Here is a 17,299-nt window from a genome sequence, read left to right as displayed (position 1 = left end):
AAACCTGTCCTAAGTGAATACACGTCACAGCTGAGGGTTTGTTACAATTGTACCAGCGCAGCCTTATATATGGGATATTACTTACTGTTTTACCAGAATGGGAGTCTAGAAAAACCAACACAAAGCAATCTGTGAATTTCTGGTTAAGGACAACCTGATAAGAAAAAAAAAAAAAAAAGGAAATGTGAGCATCACCACACCTAGAGTGAAAACTCGTCCAAAAACAGAAGTGATTCCGATCATCGAACATTGACCCCCTGACGTGTATAAATGACAAGTCAATGAGCAGGAAACACGCACAAAGCAATGCTCCACAATATCAGGAGTGACTTGAATCATTTCCCTTATATATTGTATAATATACTGTACAGTCCCTGCTGTCTTGTTCCTTTAGTATAGAGACCGCGCTATAAATACCAGTTTCCACCACTAGATGGCGAGCTCTCGAGGCCCCAGTAAATGGTAATCATATACATGTATACAGATCGCCCCCTTGTGGTGGATATGGGCAGTGGAGATTTACACAGGAATGCCCTGGGCACTCACCAGGTACTGGGTCCCACTGTCTGCGCTGTAGAAGTGGCGGCAGCTCTGAGGGAAGCGGCTCAGGAGAACTTTGATGAGACTCTGATACCACTGAACATTCATGGAGAGAAGGAATTCCTGCGGAGGCAGAAGAAGAGCGAGTCGCAGGTCAGGGGTATGGCTCCGCTGTGCGGCATTGTGGAGCATGTAGTGTAATCGGACGTACGATAAGGACTACGCAGCAGGGGAGTAGCTGGGTCTATCTGCCATAATAATGCCAATGGACATGAAATGGCAGCTGACATTTAAAATGCAGCTCTCGATGTGACTGGAGTATAAATCATGTAATTGAATGCAGCTCTGGACGTGACTAGAGTGCAGGAATTTCTGCTGCAAAAAAATTAAAATCTGGAATTTCTGCAACGATTGTGCCTACATGATTTAAAAGCAAAATTAACAATGCCACTTTGGATGTGACCGGAGGATAAGATGATGTATATGTGACTGGAGTAAGAGAATGGAGCTCAGGATGTGACCGGACTAAAAGACGATGTAGCAGAAACACTGTGCGCCTGCAGCTCTTTATGTGACTGGAGTATGACAAAGGAGCTGCGGCTTTAAATTGAGAATAATATAATGTAGCTGGACTGTGTATGCGGCTCTGAATGGGACTACAGTATGAGACTTGAGCTGTAGATGTGACTGGAGGATAAGACATGATGTAACAGAAAAACTGCATGCAGCTCTGGATGCAACTGTAGCATGATTTAACAGAAGAACTGTGCAAGCAGCTCTGAATGCGACTGTAGCATGATTTAACAGAAGAACTGTGCAAGCAGCTCTGGATGTGACTAGTATGAAGCATGATGTAACAGAAGAACCGTGCATGCAGCTCTAAATGCGACTGTAGCATGATGTAACAGAAGAACTGCATGCAGCTCTGGATGTGACTAGTATGAAGCGTAATGTAACAGAAGAATTGTGCATGCAGCACTGGATGAGACTGTAGTATGATGTAACAAAAGAACTTTGCATGCAGCTCTGGATGTGACTAGTATGAAGCATGATGTAACTGAAGAACCGTGCATGCAGCTCTGGATGTGACTGGAGTATAGACAAGTAAAATAATTTTCTGCCTTGTCTCCTCGGCAACATTCGTTCACAACCCTCTCACCAGCTGGGGGTCGATCTCGGCCACGCTCCTTCCATGCACGGCGTCCAGCAGCTCCTTCAGTTCTCCAGGGCTGAGCTTGCCCAGCCTCAGTTTGTCGGAGGCGAGCGGCTCCAGGAGGTAGAGTCGCTTCCATAGGTTGTCCCTGCGGCAGTGGCACTTGGCAAGCTGCACCATCTCCATCAGTTGCCTCTTGGCGGTGCTCACCTCTGTACCCAGCAGAGGGAACAAATGTGGGTGATCGAGATTCCCGGAGCTCGTCCTGCTCCGCTCTCCCTCCCCGACCTCCTCTTGGCTCTCGATCTCCATCCGTTGGCACTTTGCCATATCCGAGGCCCCGTCCGGGTCCTGTGCGTCTCTCTGGATCCTCGGAGGCTTCCTGAAGCGCCTCATGTCGGCCGTGAGACGTGGGAACAGCTCGCGCTGACTTGTCATGATGACGTAAAATCGAAGTCTGACCCCCAAAAAAAGTGGAGAAGGGGTTAATGAGGATAATGCCCAAAGTTAAAAAAAACCCAAAACAAAACACAAAATTAATAGTTATTGTTCCATCAGCTGCTGAGATCACCTGAAGTGACAGGCCCAGCGCCTGAGGCTGCACTACTGAGGGATTCTGATGACCACATGTCCCTGAAGTGTTGTCATAGGGATTCAGAGCCAATATATGACTTTGGATCCACACACAGGCAATGATCTCAGCAGCCACACTAACACTCCAGATGGCCATTCACAGGTTAATTTAACCCCCTTGTGACCAGAATTCTGATGGTGGTCCGGCTGATATTCAGATAGTCTTGACTGGTACCTCAGGACGTGTCGCTCCTGTTCGGATTGCTCTTCGAATGGTGCGGCACTGTGACAGACCAGTAACGAGACGTCAAAGTCATCATGGTGCTGGGCGCCTTCAGAATCCTTGTACAAACCGGAGCTGCCGGGCAGAAGCAGATCTACATTACCATTCAGAAGTACTGCGTACATACAACGGCTGTGTCCTCGCCCAGGACCCTGCATGACGCAATCCCCCCCGATTATCGGCCTACCTGTTCCAGATGGACACCAGGCCGTACTCATTCTGCTCGGCGCTGCTGCTCTTCTTGCCATTGCTGCCAAGGACAGAAGGACGGACCATCCGTAAAGGCTTCATGTGGTAGGTGCTGGCGTGGTCCGCGACATAGTTGTACAGCTGGTGGGCTGCAATGATCTCCGTGGGCACGGACAGCAGGCCCTGGTACATGTGGTTGCGGCCATACTTGGGGATGTCGGGGTGCTGAGAGATGAAGAGCTGCAGGAAGCTTGAAAGATCGTAGCCCTGGCGGAGGCACATGTTGGATCCCAGCAGATACTGGTGGACGACGCGCAGGTGGAAGTCGTAGCTGAAGGAGTGGACGTGCATCAGATCCCGCACCTTGTCACACTCCTCAGTGAAGAGCATGGAGAGCTGCGGAGAGAGAGGACATGACCGTAAGACGCATCCGAGCCATGGCCGAAGGTCCGGGCAAATGGCCTGTGCCCCCCGTCACCCAAAGTGAACCAATATTCATGACGGTGTACCTAGCCTGTATCCTACAACTAAAGCTCCAAAAATACTGGTCCTCTAATCACATCCAAAGCTGCAGTCAAAAACCCACATCTCCCATCACTACAGGGATAAAATGCTAGTGATGTGGCTACTGGCATAAGGGGGGATGGAATCCGGGATGCAGCGTTGGATGTAACTTGTGTTGTATTGTGTCCTTTTACTCAAGAGAAAAAAAAAACAAAAAAACGTGAAATTCTTTACAGTGGCATCTGATAATCCAGAAAATTTAATAATCCGACACCAAAAGGGCAGGATCTTAAAACGTCATGACCTTTTGAGTCAAGAGACAGAGCGGAAAAACTCCCACCATTACCAGGAGGTCTCCGGCTCCGCTCACTTCTGCATCGGAGGTGACATCGCACCTACAGACACCCGCTGGCCACGTTCACCTCGCGGCTGCGATGGCCGCCCGTCCTGGCAGATGTCTGGAGATGCGCCATAACCTCCGATGTGGAAGGCAGCGGAGCCAGTTTACCCCTATCAGTATATAGTGAGTTTCAAGACTTTCCAATGACCGTCCGATAATTCAGAATACTTGACAATCTGCCATAAATCGTATTGTAATCATTAAAGGGTTCTAAGCCGCGTGGTTCCTATGTAGATTGGAGCCGTATCCCTTCTTTGGCTTAGATGTCACACAACCATTTTAAGGATCGGCGATAAGGCCACAATACCCGGTGTGATCGGGGGTCTCCTGACCTAAACTCTCAGCCTTGCACATGCCCGTGACGGTTACATCACCATCTTCTGTGAGCCGCCAGCTTGTGAGATCACCGAGGCACCGGGTGCCCCATTGTGACACTGCAGGCGGTACACTCATGAATATTGGTTCACCTGGCGTGGAGAACAGGTCTGTACGTCACGTGTGACCATGTGACACCGTCACCAATCTGGCATCGCGCCCCCTTGTGGTTGTGAATGGTGCTTTCACTGATAAACCCCGAGAAAACGATCTGTCACCATGTCTGAAGTGCCGCTGCCAGTGCTGCCTCCACCTTCATCCAAGATGGCAAATTCCATCTCGTGTGCTCTGTGCAAACAACAAAAATCTGCCAGTCAGCAATAAAACAGTCCGTAGCCGGCACCGAAGAGGCAAAACCCATCCTGACGGGGCGACGCAGTGTCCCCCGGATGTCGTGCAGAACAGTGCTGCACGAAGGGTTAACATGACCCAACGCCGGACACGGTCTGGGGGATGAAGGCACGACAGGCGGCGGGCCCGACCCATACACTGCGCAGCATCCAGACCTGAGGAGGGGCACGTACCGCAGGCTCGCAGGCACTTTCCAGGGTACTCCTGCTGTGGGCTCGGATGGAGAGCTTACCCTGGTAAGAAAGGACGGGTGACATGTACACAAGACAGATGGACAACAACTACATTGGGACATTTCTGCAGGAAACGGCATTAAAAAATAAAGTTCTCCAACTTTATAACTTACATTATTTCCATTCACATTTTTCAAAAGCTCTGCTGACTGTCAGTGAATGGAAACAATATTGTTGTCTTTGATCCAATAGTTCTCATGGCAGAGGGTTCCAGGCTACACCTATGACAAACCTCTTTCAATGTCCTGAATGTTTGTTACAAAGTATCAGCGGAGGTAAAAGGTATCAGCCCGGAGATAAAACTGGAGGAACTGAAAATAAACAATGGCGCACCATGGAGAAGAGGGACGGGCAATCATGGTGTATGGTCTCAGATTTGCAGAATAGAAAGTCTCCCGAGACGCATGCATGGCCTCTTCCTTTCTAGAGTCTGAACATAAGTGTGAAATAAGACCTCCATCTGTGTCCGGACCCCCACCTACTTATGGAATACACGTCAGGCTTCTCAGAGATGGTGAGACCCGCTACTTTTTATTGTGCCCCTGGGGTTGATCTAAATGAAAAATGTAGTGCGCTGATGATAATGGATGACACCCGTCATCCCGGCGCACTCCTGCCCCATGACCCGTAGCCCTAACCTTGTGCCTTGTGACAGTCACCTGCAGAATAGTGAGTGCAGCTCTGGAGTACAATACAGGATGTAACTCAGGATCAGTAATGTAATGTATGTACACAGTGACTGCACCAGCCGAATAGTGACTGCAGCTCTGGAGTACAATACAGGATGTAACTCAGGATCAGTAATGTCATGTATATACACAGGGACTCGATTTCCACACGTAAGCTGTTAGATTAGTAGAGCTGCTCATAAGAAAATATGTTTAATTTTGCGCACCAGTGTGTGATGCAGTTTCATACATTTGTTCTTGTCACTTCTTGCATTGAAGGGAAGGTTGTTACATTAAGAGCTAATAAATCCCTTGTGCAGATCTCTTTCCATTCAGCGATACAGGGCCAATTAACCGTGATCATAACATCTGTGTAGACTGAGGAAGATCTCCGGTGACAGGAGGGCTGAGAGTTTATACACCTACAGAAGAATAAATCTGCGCCACTTTACCATGCGCCCAACAAGGTAAATACTCTCAATGGAGAAAAGTGCTCAGCGACCTGCATCTGCCGACCGCACTCAACACAAGAACGACACTAGAGAACAGTGACATCACTGATAATGTAGCCTATCCATCACTAGAGCGGTGACATCACTGAGAATGCAGCCTATCACTAGAGAGAAGTGACATCACAGAATGCAGCCTATCCATTCACTAGAGAGCAGTGACATCACTGAGAATGCAGCCTATCACTAGAGAGAAGTGACATCACAGAATGCAGCCTATCCATTCACTAGAGAGCAGGGACATCACTGAGAATGCAGCCTATCACTAGAGAGCAGTGACATCACTGAGAATGCAGCCTATCCATCACTCGAGAGTGCGGTGACATCACTGAGAGTGCAGCCTATCCATCACTAGAGAGCAGGGACATCACTGAGAATGCAGCCTATCCATCACTAGAGAGCAGGGACATCACTGAGAATGCAGCCTATCCATCACTAGAGAGCAGGGACATCACTGAGAATGCAGCCTATCCATTCACTAGAGAGCAGGGACATCACTGAGAATGCAGCCTATCCATCACTAGAGAGCAGGGACATCACTGAGAATGCAGCCTATCCATTCACTAGAGAGCAGGGACATCACTGAGAATGCAGCCTATCCATCACTAGAGAGCAGGGACATCACTGAGAATGCAGCCTATCCATCACTAGAGAGCAGGGACATCACTGAGAATGCAGCCTATCCATTCACTAGAGAGCAGGGACATCACTGAGAATGCAGCCTATCACTAGAGAGCAGGGACATCACTGAGAATGCAGCCTATCCATCACTAGAGAGCAGGGACATCACTGAGAATGCAGCCTATCCATCACTAGAGAGCAGGGACATCACTGAGAATGCAGCCTATCACTAGAGAGCAGGGACATCACTGAGAATGCAGCCTATCCATTCACTAGAGAGCGGTGACATCACTGAGAATGCAGCCTATCCATTCACTAGATAGCAGTGACATCACCGAGAATGCAGCCTATCCATTCACTAAATAGCAGTGACATCACTGAGAATGCAGCCTATCCATTCACTAGAGAGCGGTGACATCACTGAGAATGCAGCTTATGTAGAGATACTTCTTTTGCAGTTGTGACAAATACACAGTGGGCCGCTGACTAGTACCTGGGAGTTGACGGACTGGCCCATTGGTATACGTGAACACTCCAGAGCGTACTGCTTCACACAGAAGTAACATCCCTGTAGGACAGACACATCATTAGAATAGTGGACGTAGCACTACTGTTCCCAGCATTTCCAGTTCCTTCTCACTTTACAACCTGGAAGGAGAGTTCCATCAGCACGATCCCTCCAGGCAGCGCCCTCTGTAGGTGATACGCGGTCACTGCAGAACTTGTACTCTGCTGTATATACATAATGTCGGTGTCATTATTGATTCTCCCATGACTTCACCGTCTCTCCTATATTAACAGAATGGGGGGGGGACCTACCTTAGGACTGCCCTCATTTTTCGGTTTGGAAGCTCTGTTGTCAGGAGCCAGGGAGGCCACAGCTCTAATCCGTGCCGTGCTGGAAATACACAGATGTGAAAAAAGGGCATAGAGATCAGCGCAGGAAATGAGCCAACCACCTACGTTATGGCGACAAATTTTTAATAATTCGCAAAAGTCTTAGCTAAAAATATTCGGAGTTGCCAAAAAGCAAAGAGACAGGGGCTCATTGGTCATAAGTTAGTGCTGGGCACTCACCTGCGAGCGGGCGAGGCTGGACGCAGCTGCACAAGGATGAATCCGGTGCTCTGCAGGTACTGGATGTATTGCTGCATGAAGGCCGTGCACAGCTCCTGCAGCCAGGGCTCGTCTTTAGCTTTGCTAGGTGGCATGTCTGCCGAATCACAGCTGTGACTACGATCTCTACCCGACGTGCCAGAGTCATTAGACCGATGCCTCTTCTAGAAAAGTAATATTAAATATTAACCTTCTCTGGTAAGAGAAGACTGAGACCTTCCGTAGTCCACAGGGTCCAGCAATCAACCTACCTTTCCTTCGCTCCTGCCCTGGTCATTTTGGACTTGTGCTTGAAACGCTGGATCAAAAAGCAGCGGAGTGGCGCAATAATGCACCAGCCGGGCAGATTGCTTCAGGGTGTCTAAGTCTGCAGCCTGCAGGAAAGAGAAGAAACGTAAAATATTTGGAAGCTTGAAAACGTAAAAATAAATGAAAATAAAATATATATATATATATATATATATATATATTTTAAGGAAAATATTAAAATCTTTCTTCCTGTCGATGTAAAGAACATACAAAGTGCCAGACCATCCCATACAGTGCACCCAGGTACTCCACATTATCACATGGCAGGAGAACAGGTTTTTCCTTAAATAAAAGCAATATTAAATTCGGAAATCGAACATTTACATTTGCAAATCTGCACCAACGGGGGCATTGTATACACATGTACAGATGCTATTAATCGGCTGCAGTAGTGCGAGGGAACTCACACTGATTGGCATGTTCGACTGCGCTGATCTCTGCTGCCAGGTCACAAACAGGTTTTCAATTTTAAGTTGTTTCTCCACCTCTGGAAGAAAAAAAATAAAAAATAAAATCTAGAGGATTAGATCTGCTGAAAGACCCCCAGCCTCAGGAGCCACAATACAAAGCAAAGCCCACTACTACTCCCATCAGCTTTGCCTTCTCACCTCTTCTCTCTGTACTTTTAATTTCCAGAAACTGAGCTCCGTGGCGAGAGACTGTGTCCACCTCCGGGGAGAGATGCATGGGTTTTATTGGTAGGACGTCCCTGAGAACCTCATCGAAAGGCACAATGTCCGGGGGATCGTGCAAAGATGGGAGGCTACGGCCGGAGGTGGCCAGACGCATCTGCTCCTTGTAAGGGGGAGGCGTGGGGCTTTTTATAAGAGCGTCAATTTCTAAGGATGAATTTAGGAAGGGGTTGGGATCCTGAGAAAAGGAAGAAAAAAAAAAAAGATTAAAATTTTAAGTGATGAATAATGAGCTTATAAAGAACGTGGCTTCAAGTGGTATCCCGCCGATCCCGAGAAAGAAGAAGAAGGGGCCGAAGTGGCAATTCATGCTGCGGCCTTTTCAGTACACAGAGGCACCACAGCCCGTCTGTGCAGGGAACTGCTGCACAGCGCCAAGAGAACGAGGACAGCAGCAGCTCCCAGCAAATAAGGTGGTCCGGAGTGTTGCTGTACATAGGACAACAGTGACGTTGAATTAGAGCTGCAGCCCCATTATTGCTCAGGATTGTGGGTGACCCAGAGGTTGGACCCTACCCATCACAAAGTAATGGCACATCCTGGCGCTAAAACAATCGTATGAGGAGTTCTAAGACTTCTTGAAACTAAAAACTGGACTTTGTGCGAGGTGCGTGATCGAGCGCCCCGCCAAAAAATCCGCAGTGTTTCAGGTCAGAAAAAGCAGAAACCGTATCAGAAATCCACAGTAACTCATGGCAGGCATAGATTTCATTTTATGGCCCATGTATAGTCCAGCTAGAATCACTACATTTAATAGGAGGTGTGTGCCTCTAATTTGGAGCGATACATTTCCCAGTTTCTATGTAAAGTTGCAGAATTGTTCAATTTACAGCAATGAAGTTTTAATATGAAAAACAGAAAACTCCAGTAGTTCTGCATTTTGTACCTGCTTACTCTCCTCATACCAGGAGGGGTCCGAAAAACAGTAGTGATGGAAGAGTCCTAACTTCTGACTCAGGAGACAATGCACCACGTGGGCCCGAGCATTCTGCCACTGGATCAGACGTACCAGGGAGCGGCTCAGGGATGCGCCCAGGTCTGGGGACCAGTTGTATGTGTACAGGGTCAGCTGCCCGAGAAGACACATGGAGATATTAATGCAGCTGTGAGTCAAATATCTAGGAACGCCAGTACAAGTTGTGCTCTGCAGCGGTACCTTTTTATCTTGGATGTCGATGATCAGGAACCTTTGTCGAGGAACCAGTCCGCGTGGCGAGGCAGACAGGTCCGGAGGTCTTTCGGCAGGGTCCGGCTCCATAGCTTCAAAACGCTGGAATCCTTTTTGAGCTGCGAACACGAAAATAATCCATAAAATTAAAAACAAAGAAAGGAATTGATAATGCGAGAAACCTTGTAACAGGACAATGCAAGTTTCATATCTTTCTCTTGCAAGAGTGTCCTTCCCAGTAATACAGGCTGGATATGACAACTGTGTTTATCCAGGGTGCAGTTTACTTTATTAGCTCATGTGTCTGCACTGCTTCTGTCCTGCAGTTGTCTCTTCTTCACCTGCTTTCCTCCTATTCTGTAGCCAGTTTCTCAGCTCTCCCCGAGACAGTAGATACTTTCTCCTGTTTAAATCGGTGTATAACCCCATAACCGGCTGCTATCTGTAACATTGAGAAAAATGGGGCAGCAGAAAGCTGTCAGAACTGAGCCAAAGCTCTGACGGACATATAAGATTTACGGAAAAGTAACGGATGGATAAAAAAGACTTTCTGCAGTAACAAAATGGTAGAGAATCTTTAATGAATGAGATTTAAAAGTAACCTATCCCTGCATTTAGGAAGCAAATGAACAATAAAAGCAACTCAGTGCCAAAGCGTTCATAGCATTTCGAGGAGAAGATCAGATGTTTCTGTGCATCTCCAATATACAACCACCCCGAGGAAGCACATAAGATGCGGCAATAGCAGGCTGCACGATCTGCAGGCGATTTCTACCACTCCATTTCACAAGCAATTGAGTTTGTGATGTCCAAGTGCAGTATTCAGGAACACTTCAGCCCTGAAAAAAACCTCCGTCATACACTTAAGATGCAAGAGTGTTTGTGAAAAGCCAATAAAGCCGTCTGAAAATGGAAATTTATGAGAATTACTTTTGTGCACCCATCTGTGTGTCTTATACTACAACCATCACCCGATGCTGTGCTGGTGGCAAAGGAAAAAAAAAAAAAAAAACTTACATGGTTTCAACAACTCATCATCATCTACATCTCAATCCTCACACATGAGATGGGAGTAAAGAAAATAGGGATTTTTGTGTACTCACCGTAAAATCCTTTTCTCCGAGCCATTCATTGGGGGGACACAAACCGTGGGTGTATGCTGCTGCCACTAGGAGGCTGACACTAAGTGATACAAAGAAAGTTAGCCCCTCCTCTGCAGTATACACCCCCCTGCTGGCTCTCAGCTAACCAGTTCACTGCAAAAGGAGTAGGAGATCAACAACAACATATGAAAGTATAGCATGTCATATTATATATGACATATATATGTCAAATTATAAAAACAAGCACAAGCTAATAACAGGGTGGGAGCTGTGTCCCACAATAAATGGCTCGGAGAAAAGGATTTTACGGTGAGTACAGAAAAATCCCTATTTCTCTTTCGCCTCATTGGGGGACACAGACCGTGGGACGTCCCAAAGCAGTCCCTGGGTGGGAACAACATCAAGTCGTGGCCCTGTATAACGCTACTTACAAGTGCGCCACCGCGGCCTGCAGAGTTCGCCTGCCCAGACTCACGTCTGCGGAAGTCTGGGAAATATAGTGCTTCAAGAGTGCACGTGGACTGGACGAACCCGCAAAGTTGACAGACGTGCTTTGTTGACGCCTGGTGTCTGGAACCCAAGAAAACCTTGATCGAAAGAGTGGAGTGAACATAGACTGACGTCTAACATGGAAGGACTTCTGGATGATGTAAAGAATCCACCAGGCTAACATGGCTGAAGAAACGGCTAAGCCCTTCCTGTAACTGTCAGGAAGCCAAAATGGAGTGTCCCTTCTCCGGAAGGACGCCGTCCTCGACACGTACCTACTCAGGGCACTCACATTGTCCAGGTTATGGGGAACCCCTTTCGTTTTGTGGACTGGTGCCGACGAGATGAGGGAAGAACGATGCCCTCGTAACCGTACGATACAGTCTTGGAAACAAGGGATGGGAACAGCCTGAGGACAACCTTGCCTTGATGGTAATAAGGAAAAAAGTCTGAAGGAACAGAGCGGCCAGCTCCAAATACTCTTCTGGATGGCGAGATCGCAGAGAAAAGAGGGGGGACCTTGCAGGATAGTAAAGTCTATCCAGATCACAAGGAGTCTACTGTAAGGCCCCCCCGGACTATTAAAGGCCCAAAGTGTAACGATAAGTGATCGAGAGAGGAACCACATGTGAAAAACGATCTGCGAAAAAGTCCCTACTTGCAGTTTTGTTGCAATAAGATGGAAAAATACTAGTTCCGCAAACAAAAAACCTAACACCTGACTTGGTCAGTGTGAATCTCCCAGGATCACTGTGGCCTTCCTGCTTCCTAAAGACTCTGAGAATTAGCGGAAGAGGCGTGATAGAGCTGGTATGACGGAAGAACCAGAGCATGCCCTGCGATGGCTTTTGAGTCTTGAGGCCGAACCATGAACTGGAGTACATTGGCGTTCACTCTGGACACCATCCGATCTACATCTGGAGTGCTCAAGTGAAGGCAGATCTGGTGGAAGACTTCCGGATGAAGTTCTCACTCACTTGAGGCGAGACCCTGGCGGCTGAGGAAAAAACTGCTGCCCAGAGTTCTATCTCTGGGGTGAGTGCTGCTGAGATCACCGAATGGTAGATCTCGGTCCATCAGAGAACGCGAGGCACGTAGGTCAAGGTGCCTGACCGCGGGTACCTGTTAGAAGATAGACGTATGGCACAGCCGTGACAAAATCCGATTGAATACGGTTGAGGAGACCACCTGCCAGAAGGCATTGGACCTGCTATAGGAGCAGTGGTACCGTTGGGATCCCCAGAAAAAAAATGATTGGGAGACTGGATTCCCGAGATAACCAAAGGCCTTGAGTAGTGTGGTAATCCTCCGTAGTCACTAGTAACCATTAAACCGGGAATTAGGATCTCTCCCGGACGAGAAAGACGTTCAGAGACTACTCTCCGGGGACCTGTTTGACCTGCAGAAAACCAGCGGAGCGAAGGGAACTGCCTCCGTTGCCACCGTTTTTTTTTTAAATTTATTTATATTTAGGACCCTTGTAGCAAATCGGATGGAAAAAGGGCAGGTACAGGACTGGGGCTAAAATTCAGCCCTGTCTTGAGAACCCGATGTAGCAGACAAGGCAGCCCATAACCAGAAAGGCCCTTCTGGCCTGTGCCAGAGTTGCCAAATGGCCAGTCTTGTCCGGAGTGAGGGGGCTCCCTGTTGAAGGGCCACGGCCTTGTTTCAAGGGAGGGATAGCAACCCTCTGGAGGTGTCCAGGATCATCCTTAAAAAGGATATCTGCTGGGCTGGAAATGAGGAAGAACTATCTAAGTCTATCCACCAGCCCAGGTGAGGTAAGGTGGCCGAGTGGATGAACTCCATCTGAAGGAGGACCTTGTCAAGCTTGTTAGAAGTTTGAGGTCCAGCAGTAGGACTTACTTTTCGGTCCCCCCCTTTTTTTTGGGGGACCAAGATCCCCCAGATCTAGACTGTCCTTGACAACCCTTCCACTGCTGGTTGGGTCTATAGGATACCTGCGATCCTTTGTTCCTGCTTGGGGAACGCCCCCAGCTTCTCACGGAATAAGTGACCACTCTGTAAGGGAGTGATGGCAGATTTTTTTTTAACGCAGAGTATGCTTCCGTTCTGAGCCATGAAGCGCTTCTGAATAAAATGGCATTCGCTGCAGACAGCGCCACGTAACTAGCCGCATTCAGAGAGGCGAACCACAAAGTTTCCAACCCCAGAGATTTAGTTGGCCAGCTTTACTGTCTCCAGAAAAAAGGTTTCTGTTCTGAGTCAAACAAATATAGACCAACACTGTAAACATCTGTAACAAACGCTACATAGACCAAACACCTTGTGGTGAGGTCTATAGCACATTTACATAGGAGACTCCTATGTGTTGCGGACACTACTCCATTTTTTCTGTTATTGTTCTGAATCAAAGAAGCTAGGGTCTCCGGCCAGGAGACCATTGCTCTGGCAACCCATGCGGCGGCTAAGGAAAGGTAGAGCGCTGAAAATCGAGGCCGCAAGACTTAACGAGTCAGATTGTCTGACAGTCCGTGGTAATTTTTAAAAAGGTGATCCATCAGGCAGGGATACTGGCAGGTATACCACAGGAGTTAGTGAAGTATATCGTGACACAGCTGTGTCGGTGCTCAAGATAGGTTGCCCACACCAGTAACATATATATAGTAAATAACTTGGCACTCAACTTGTGTATGGTGATGATTTTAAAGAAATAGATATTTATTTGGATAGCAGTCCAGCATAAACGTTTCGGTCAAAACAATAAGACCTTCCTCAGTAAACTGTGTTACAAACATATAACAAAACAATAATGGGTATATAAAGGACAACAACAAAGGATAAATTAACAAAAAGATAAATCTCACAATGATTGTGTGATATGTGACTAATTGGAAGGGAGGAGAGATGGGATAAGGATAAGGTAACATCTTTTAACATACCCGACTGCTTGTATGATGTAGAATATCGCTGGATATAGACTAGGACCTATATCATGGTTATGATGGACCTCCAAGGAAAAAAAAAAAAAAAAAAGGGAGAGAGAGTGTTTCCCTATAGTAATGAAAGGTAATTATATGATGGAGTATATGGTAAAAAAGGTGGGATAGTAGTAGTAGTATACTAACCAGGTAAGCTGAGCGTGTACGCCTAGCGTGCCAAACATATGGTAAGGATGAATATGGTAAGGATGAAGGCTGCAAGATAACATATAAACATATTGGAGGAGCTGGTGTCAGAGTAAATATGTCTACATGGGAAACCGTGGAGATTCTCACCTAATATAGCCGTGCTAGAGTATGGACGCAGGTATATATGTCCGTGGTATTAGAAGATAGGACGTTTTAGGTATGTTGGCTGTAACAAAAGATGTGCAAGAACTGTCATTTATGCACATGGACGTAAATGGTTCTATGTATAAATAGAGAAAATGTCTCACCATGAAGCAGTGTAATCCTCACCAAGGAGAAATTGAATCTCATAAATTGGCAATTAAGTATCAGCGTAATAGCGTAAGACCTAAACAATGCATAATACAGTGTTATATATGTGTATTAATAACTGTGCCTGGACCCCAAAGGAGAAAATGGCTCACCTATTGTTATAGGGCTCTTCTGAGAGTGCTCCTATAGGTATGTATATGATCCCGGCTCCTATAGTATAGTAGAGTATTAGATATAGTCTATGCAGGCTACAGGGGGGAAAAAAGAGCAAAAAAACTCACCAGTATAAGGTAGCTGAACACAACGTGTTGCAGAAAGGTCTTTCCTTCTGCCCCTCGTACAAACTTGACACGTTCAATATGGACAAGGACCTACACCGATTTTACTGTCGTTTGAGATTACTTGCTCATTTTGAGTCCTCTGAGACTATGTCTGTTTCTTCCTCCCATACTGTTGGCCCCCTGATTTCTTCACAAAGCCTAGGTCTACGCACTAAGAGCACATATACAGGTCCTTCTCAAAAAATTAGCATATAGTGTTAAATTTCATTATTTACCATAATGTAACGATTACAATTAAACTTTCATATATTATAGATTCATTATCCACCAACTGAAATTTGTCAGGTCTTTTATTGTTTTAATACTGATGATTTTGGCATACAACTCCTGATAACCCAAAAAACCTGTCTCAATAAATTAGCATATCAAGAAAAGGTTCTCTAAATGACCTATTACCCTAATCTTCTGAATCAACTAATTAACTCTAAACACATGCAAAAGATACCTGAGGCTTTTAAAAACTCCCTGCCTGGTTCATTACTCAAAACCCCCATCATAGGTAAGACTAGCGACCTGACAGATGTCAAGAAGGCCATCATTGACACCCTCAAGCAAGAGGGTAAGACCCAGAAAGAAATTTCTCAACAAATAGGCTGTTCCCAGAGTGCTGTATCAAGGCACCTCAATGGTAAGTCTGTTGGAAGGAAACAATGTGGCAGAAAACGCTGTACAACGAGAAGAGGTAACCGGACCCTGAGGAAGATTGTGGACTGAGTCTGGTGTGGAAACATCCAGAGCCACCGTGCACAGGCGTGTGCAGGAAATGGGCTACAGGTGCCGCATTCCCCAGGTAAAGCCACTTTTGAACCATAAACAGCGGCAGAAGCGCCTGACCTGGGCTACAGAGAAGCAGCACTGGACTGTTGCTAAGTGGTCCCAAGTACTTTTTTCTGATGAAAGCAAATTTTGCATGTCATTCGGAAATCAAGGTGCCAGAGTCTGGAGGAAGACTGGGGAGAAGGAAATGCCAAAATGCCTGAAGTCCAGTGTCAAGTACCCACAGTCAGTGATGGTGTGGGGTGCCATGTCAGCTGCTGGTGTTGGTCCACTGTGTTTCATCAAGGGCAGGGTCAATGCAGCTAGCTATCAGGAGATTTTGGAGCACTTCATGCTTCCATCGGCTGAAATGCTTTATGGAGATGAAGATTTCATTTTTCAGCACGACCTGGCACCTGCTCACAGTGCCAAAACCACTGGTAAATGGTTTACTGACCATGGTATTACTGTGCTCAATTGGCCTGCCAACTCTCCTGACCTGAACCCCATAGAGAATCTGTGGGATATTGTGAAGAGAAAGTTGAGAGACGCAAGACCCAACACTCTGGATGAGCTTAAGGCCGCTATTGAAGCATCCTGGGCCTCCATAACATCTCAGCAGTGTCACAGGCTGATTGCCTCCATGCCACGCCGCATTGAAGCAGTCATTTCTGCCAAAGGATTCCCGACCAAGTATTGAGTGCATAACTGAACATTATTATTTGATGGTTTTTTTGTTTGTTATTAAAAAACACTTTTATTTGATTGGACGGGTGAAATATGCTAATTTATTGAGACAGGTTTTTTGGGTTATCAGGAGTTGTATGCCAAAATCATCAGTATTAAAACAATAAAAGACCTGACAAATTTCAGTTGGTGGATAATGAATCTATAATATATGAAAGTTTAATTGTAATCATTACATTATGGTAAATAATGAAATTTAACACTATATGCTAATTTTTTGAGAAGGACCTGTAGACATGTGCATAAATGACAGTTCTTGCACATCCTCTGCTGTTTGGACGGTGCAGGGATAAAGAGGAACCGTCCGCCTCCTTGTACCATCCGCTTTCAATAGTGGTGGTGCAGTGGGGGCTGCTCGGACGCCACGAGGTAGGCCTCTGTACATCCAAAGGGTAATCACCTAGGATGGGACAGGGCTGAATGTCCGGCAATAGGCCTGGCTGGGGAAGAGGGTACGTGGAGGCGACACTCCATGTGCTCGTCCGTACAGGTTGTGGGGAGATCGGTGCCCTTGAAGGGGCCCGTCGCCCCTAAGAATCAGCTCAGGCATGGCATCTCACGTCGCAGGAGAGGGTACGGAGAGGCGACACTCTCCGTGCTCGCCTATTGATGGTTCGGGGAGATCAGAGCCTTGAAAGGATCCATCGCCCCTTCGTCCGTTGTAAAAAGGTACAATCAAAAATGTAAAAATAAAATAATAAAAGAGTTTTGGGTCTGAATAGCAGACCCGTCCGTGTGCCTCCTACGGACACTAAGCAAGAACTGGTTAGCTGAG

General features: G+C 46.8%; 1 protein-coding gene across 4 annotated transcripts in view; it reads right to left on the bottom strand.

The window, feature by feature from the left end:
* Positions 1-17,299, bottom strand: part of SZT2 (SZT2 subunit of KICSTOR complex) — a 116,424-nt gene that overhangs the window by 1,841 nt on the left and 97,284 nt on the right. For 2 of the 4 annotated variants that reach the window (XM_077277501.1, XM_077277502.1), the window contains 15 exons: positions 9,673-9,803; positions 9,403-9,585; positions 8,433-8,694; positions 8,232-8,311; positions 7,767-7,889; positions 7,477-7,679; positions 7,219-7,297; positions 7,048-7,131; positions 6,893-6,967; positions 4,542-4,601; positions 2,737-3,134; positions 2,502-2,624; positions 1,700-2,150; positions 547-663; positions 86-154 (listed from right to left, as the gene is read on the bottom strand). In XM_077277501.1, the coding sequence (XP_077133616.1) occupies positions 86-154; positions 547-663; positions 1,700-2,150; positions 2,502-2,624; positions 2,737-3,134; positions 4,542-4,601; positions 6,893-6,967; positions 7,048-7,131; positions 7,219-7,297; positions 7,477-7,679; positions 7,767-7,889; positions 8,232-8,311; positions 8,433-8,694; positions 9,403-9,585; positions 9,673-9,803 (2,438 nt within the window). The remainder of the gene's footprint in view (positions 1-85; positions 155-546; positions 664-1,699; positions 2,151-2,501; positions 2,625-2,736; positions 3,135-4,541; positions 4,602-6,892; positions 6,968-7,047; positions 7,132-7,218; positions 7,298-7,476; positions 7,680-7,766; positions 7,890-8,231; positions 8,312-8,432; positions 8,695-9,402; positions 9,586-9,672; positions 9,804-17,299) is intronic. The other 2 variants (XM_077277504.1, XM_077277505.1) reach the window with 1 other exon arrangement.

This window comes from Ranitomeya variabilis, chromosome 8, assembly GCF_051348905.1.
Source record: "Ranitomeya variabilis isolate aRanVar5 chromosome 8, aRanVar5.hap1, whole genome shotgun sequence".
Lineage (NCBI taxonomy): Eukaryota > Metazoa > Chordata > Amphibia > Anura > Dendrobatidae > Ranitomeya > Ranitomeya variabilis.
Note: the sequence above shows the minus strand (reverse complement) of the source record. Positions and strands in the feature narration are given on the sequence as shown.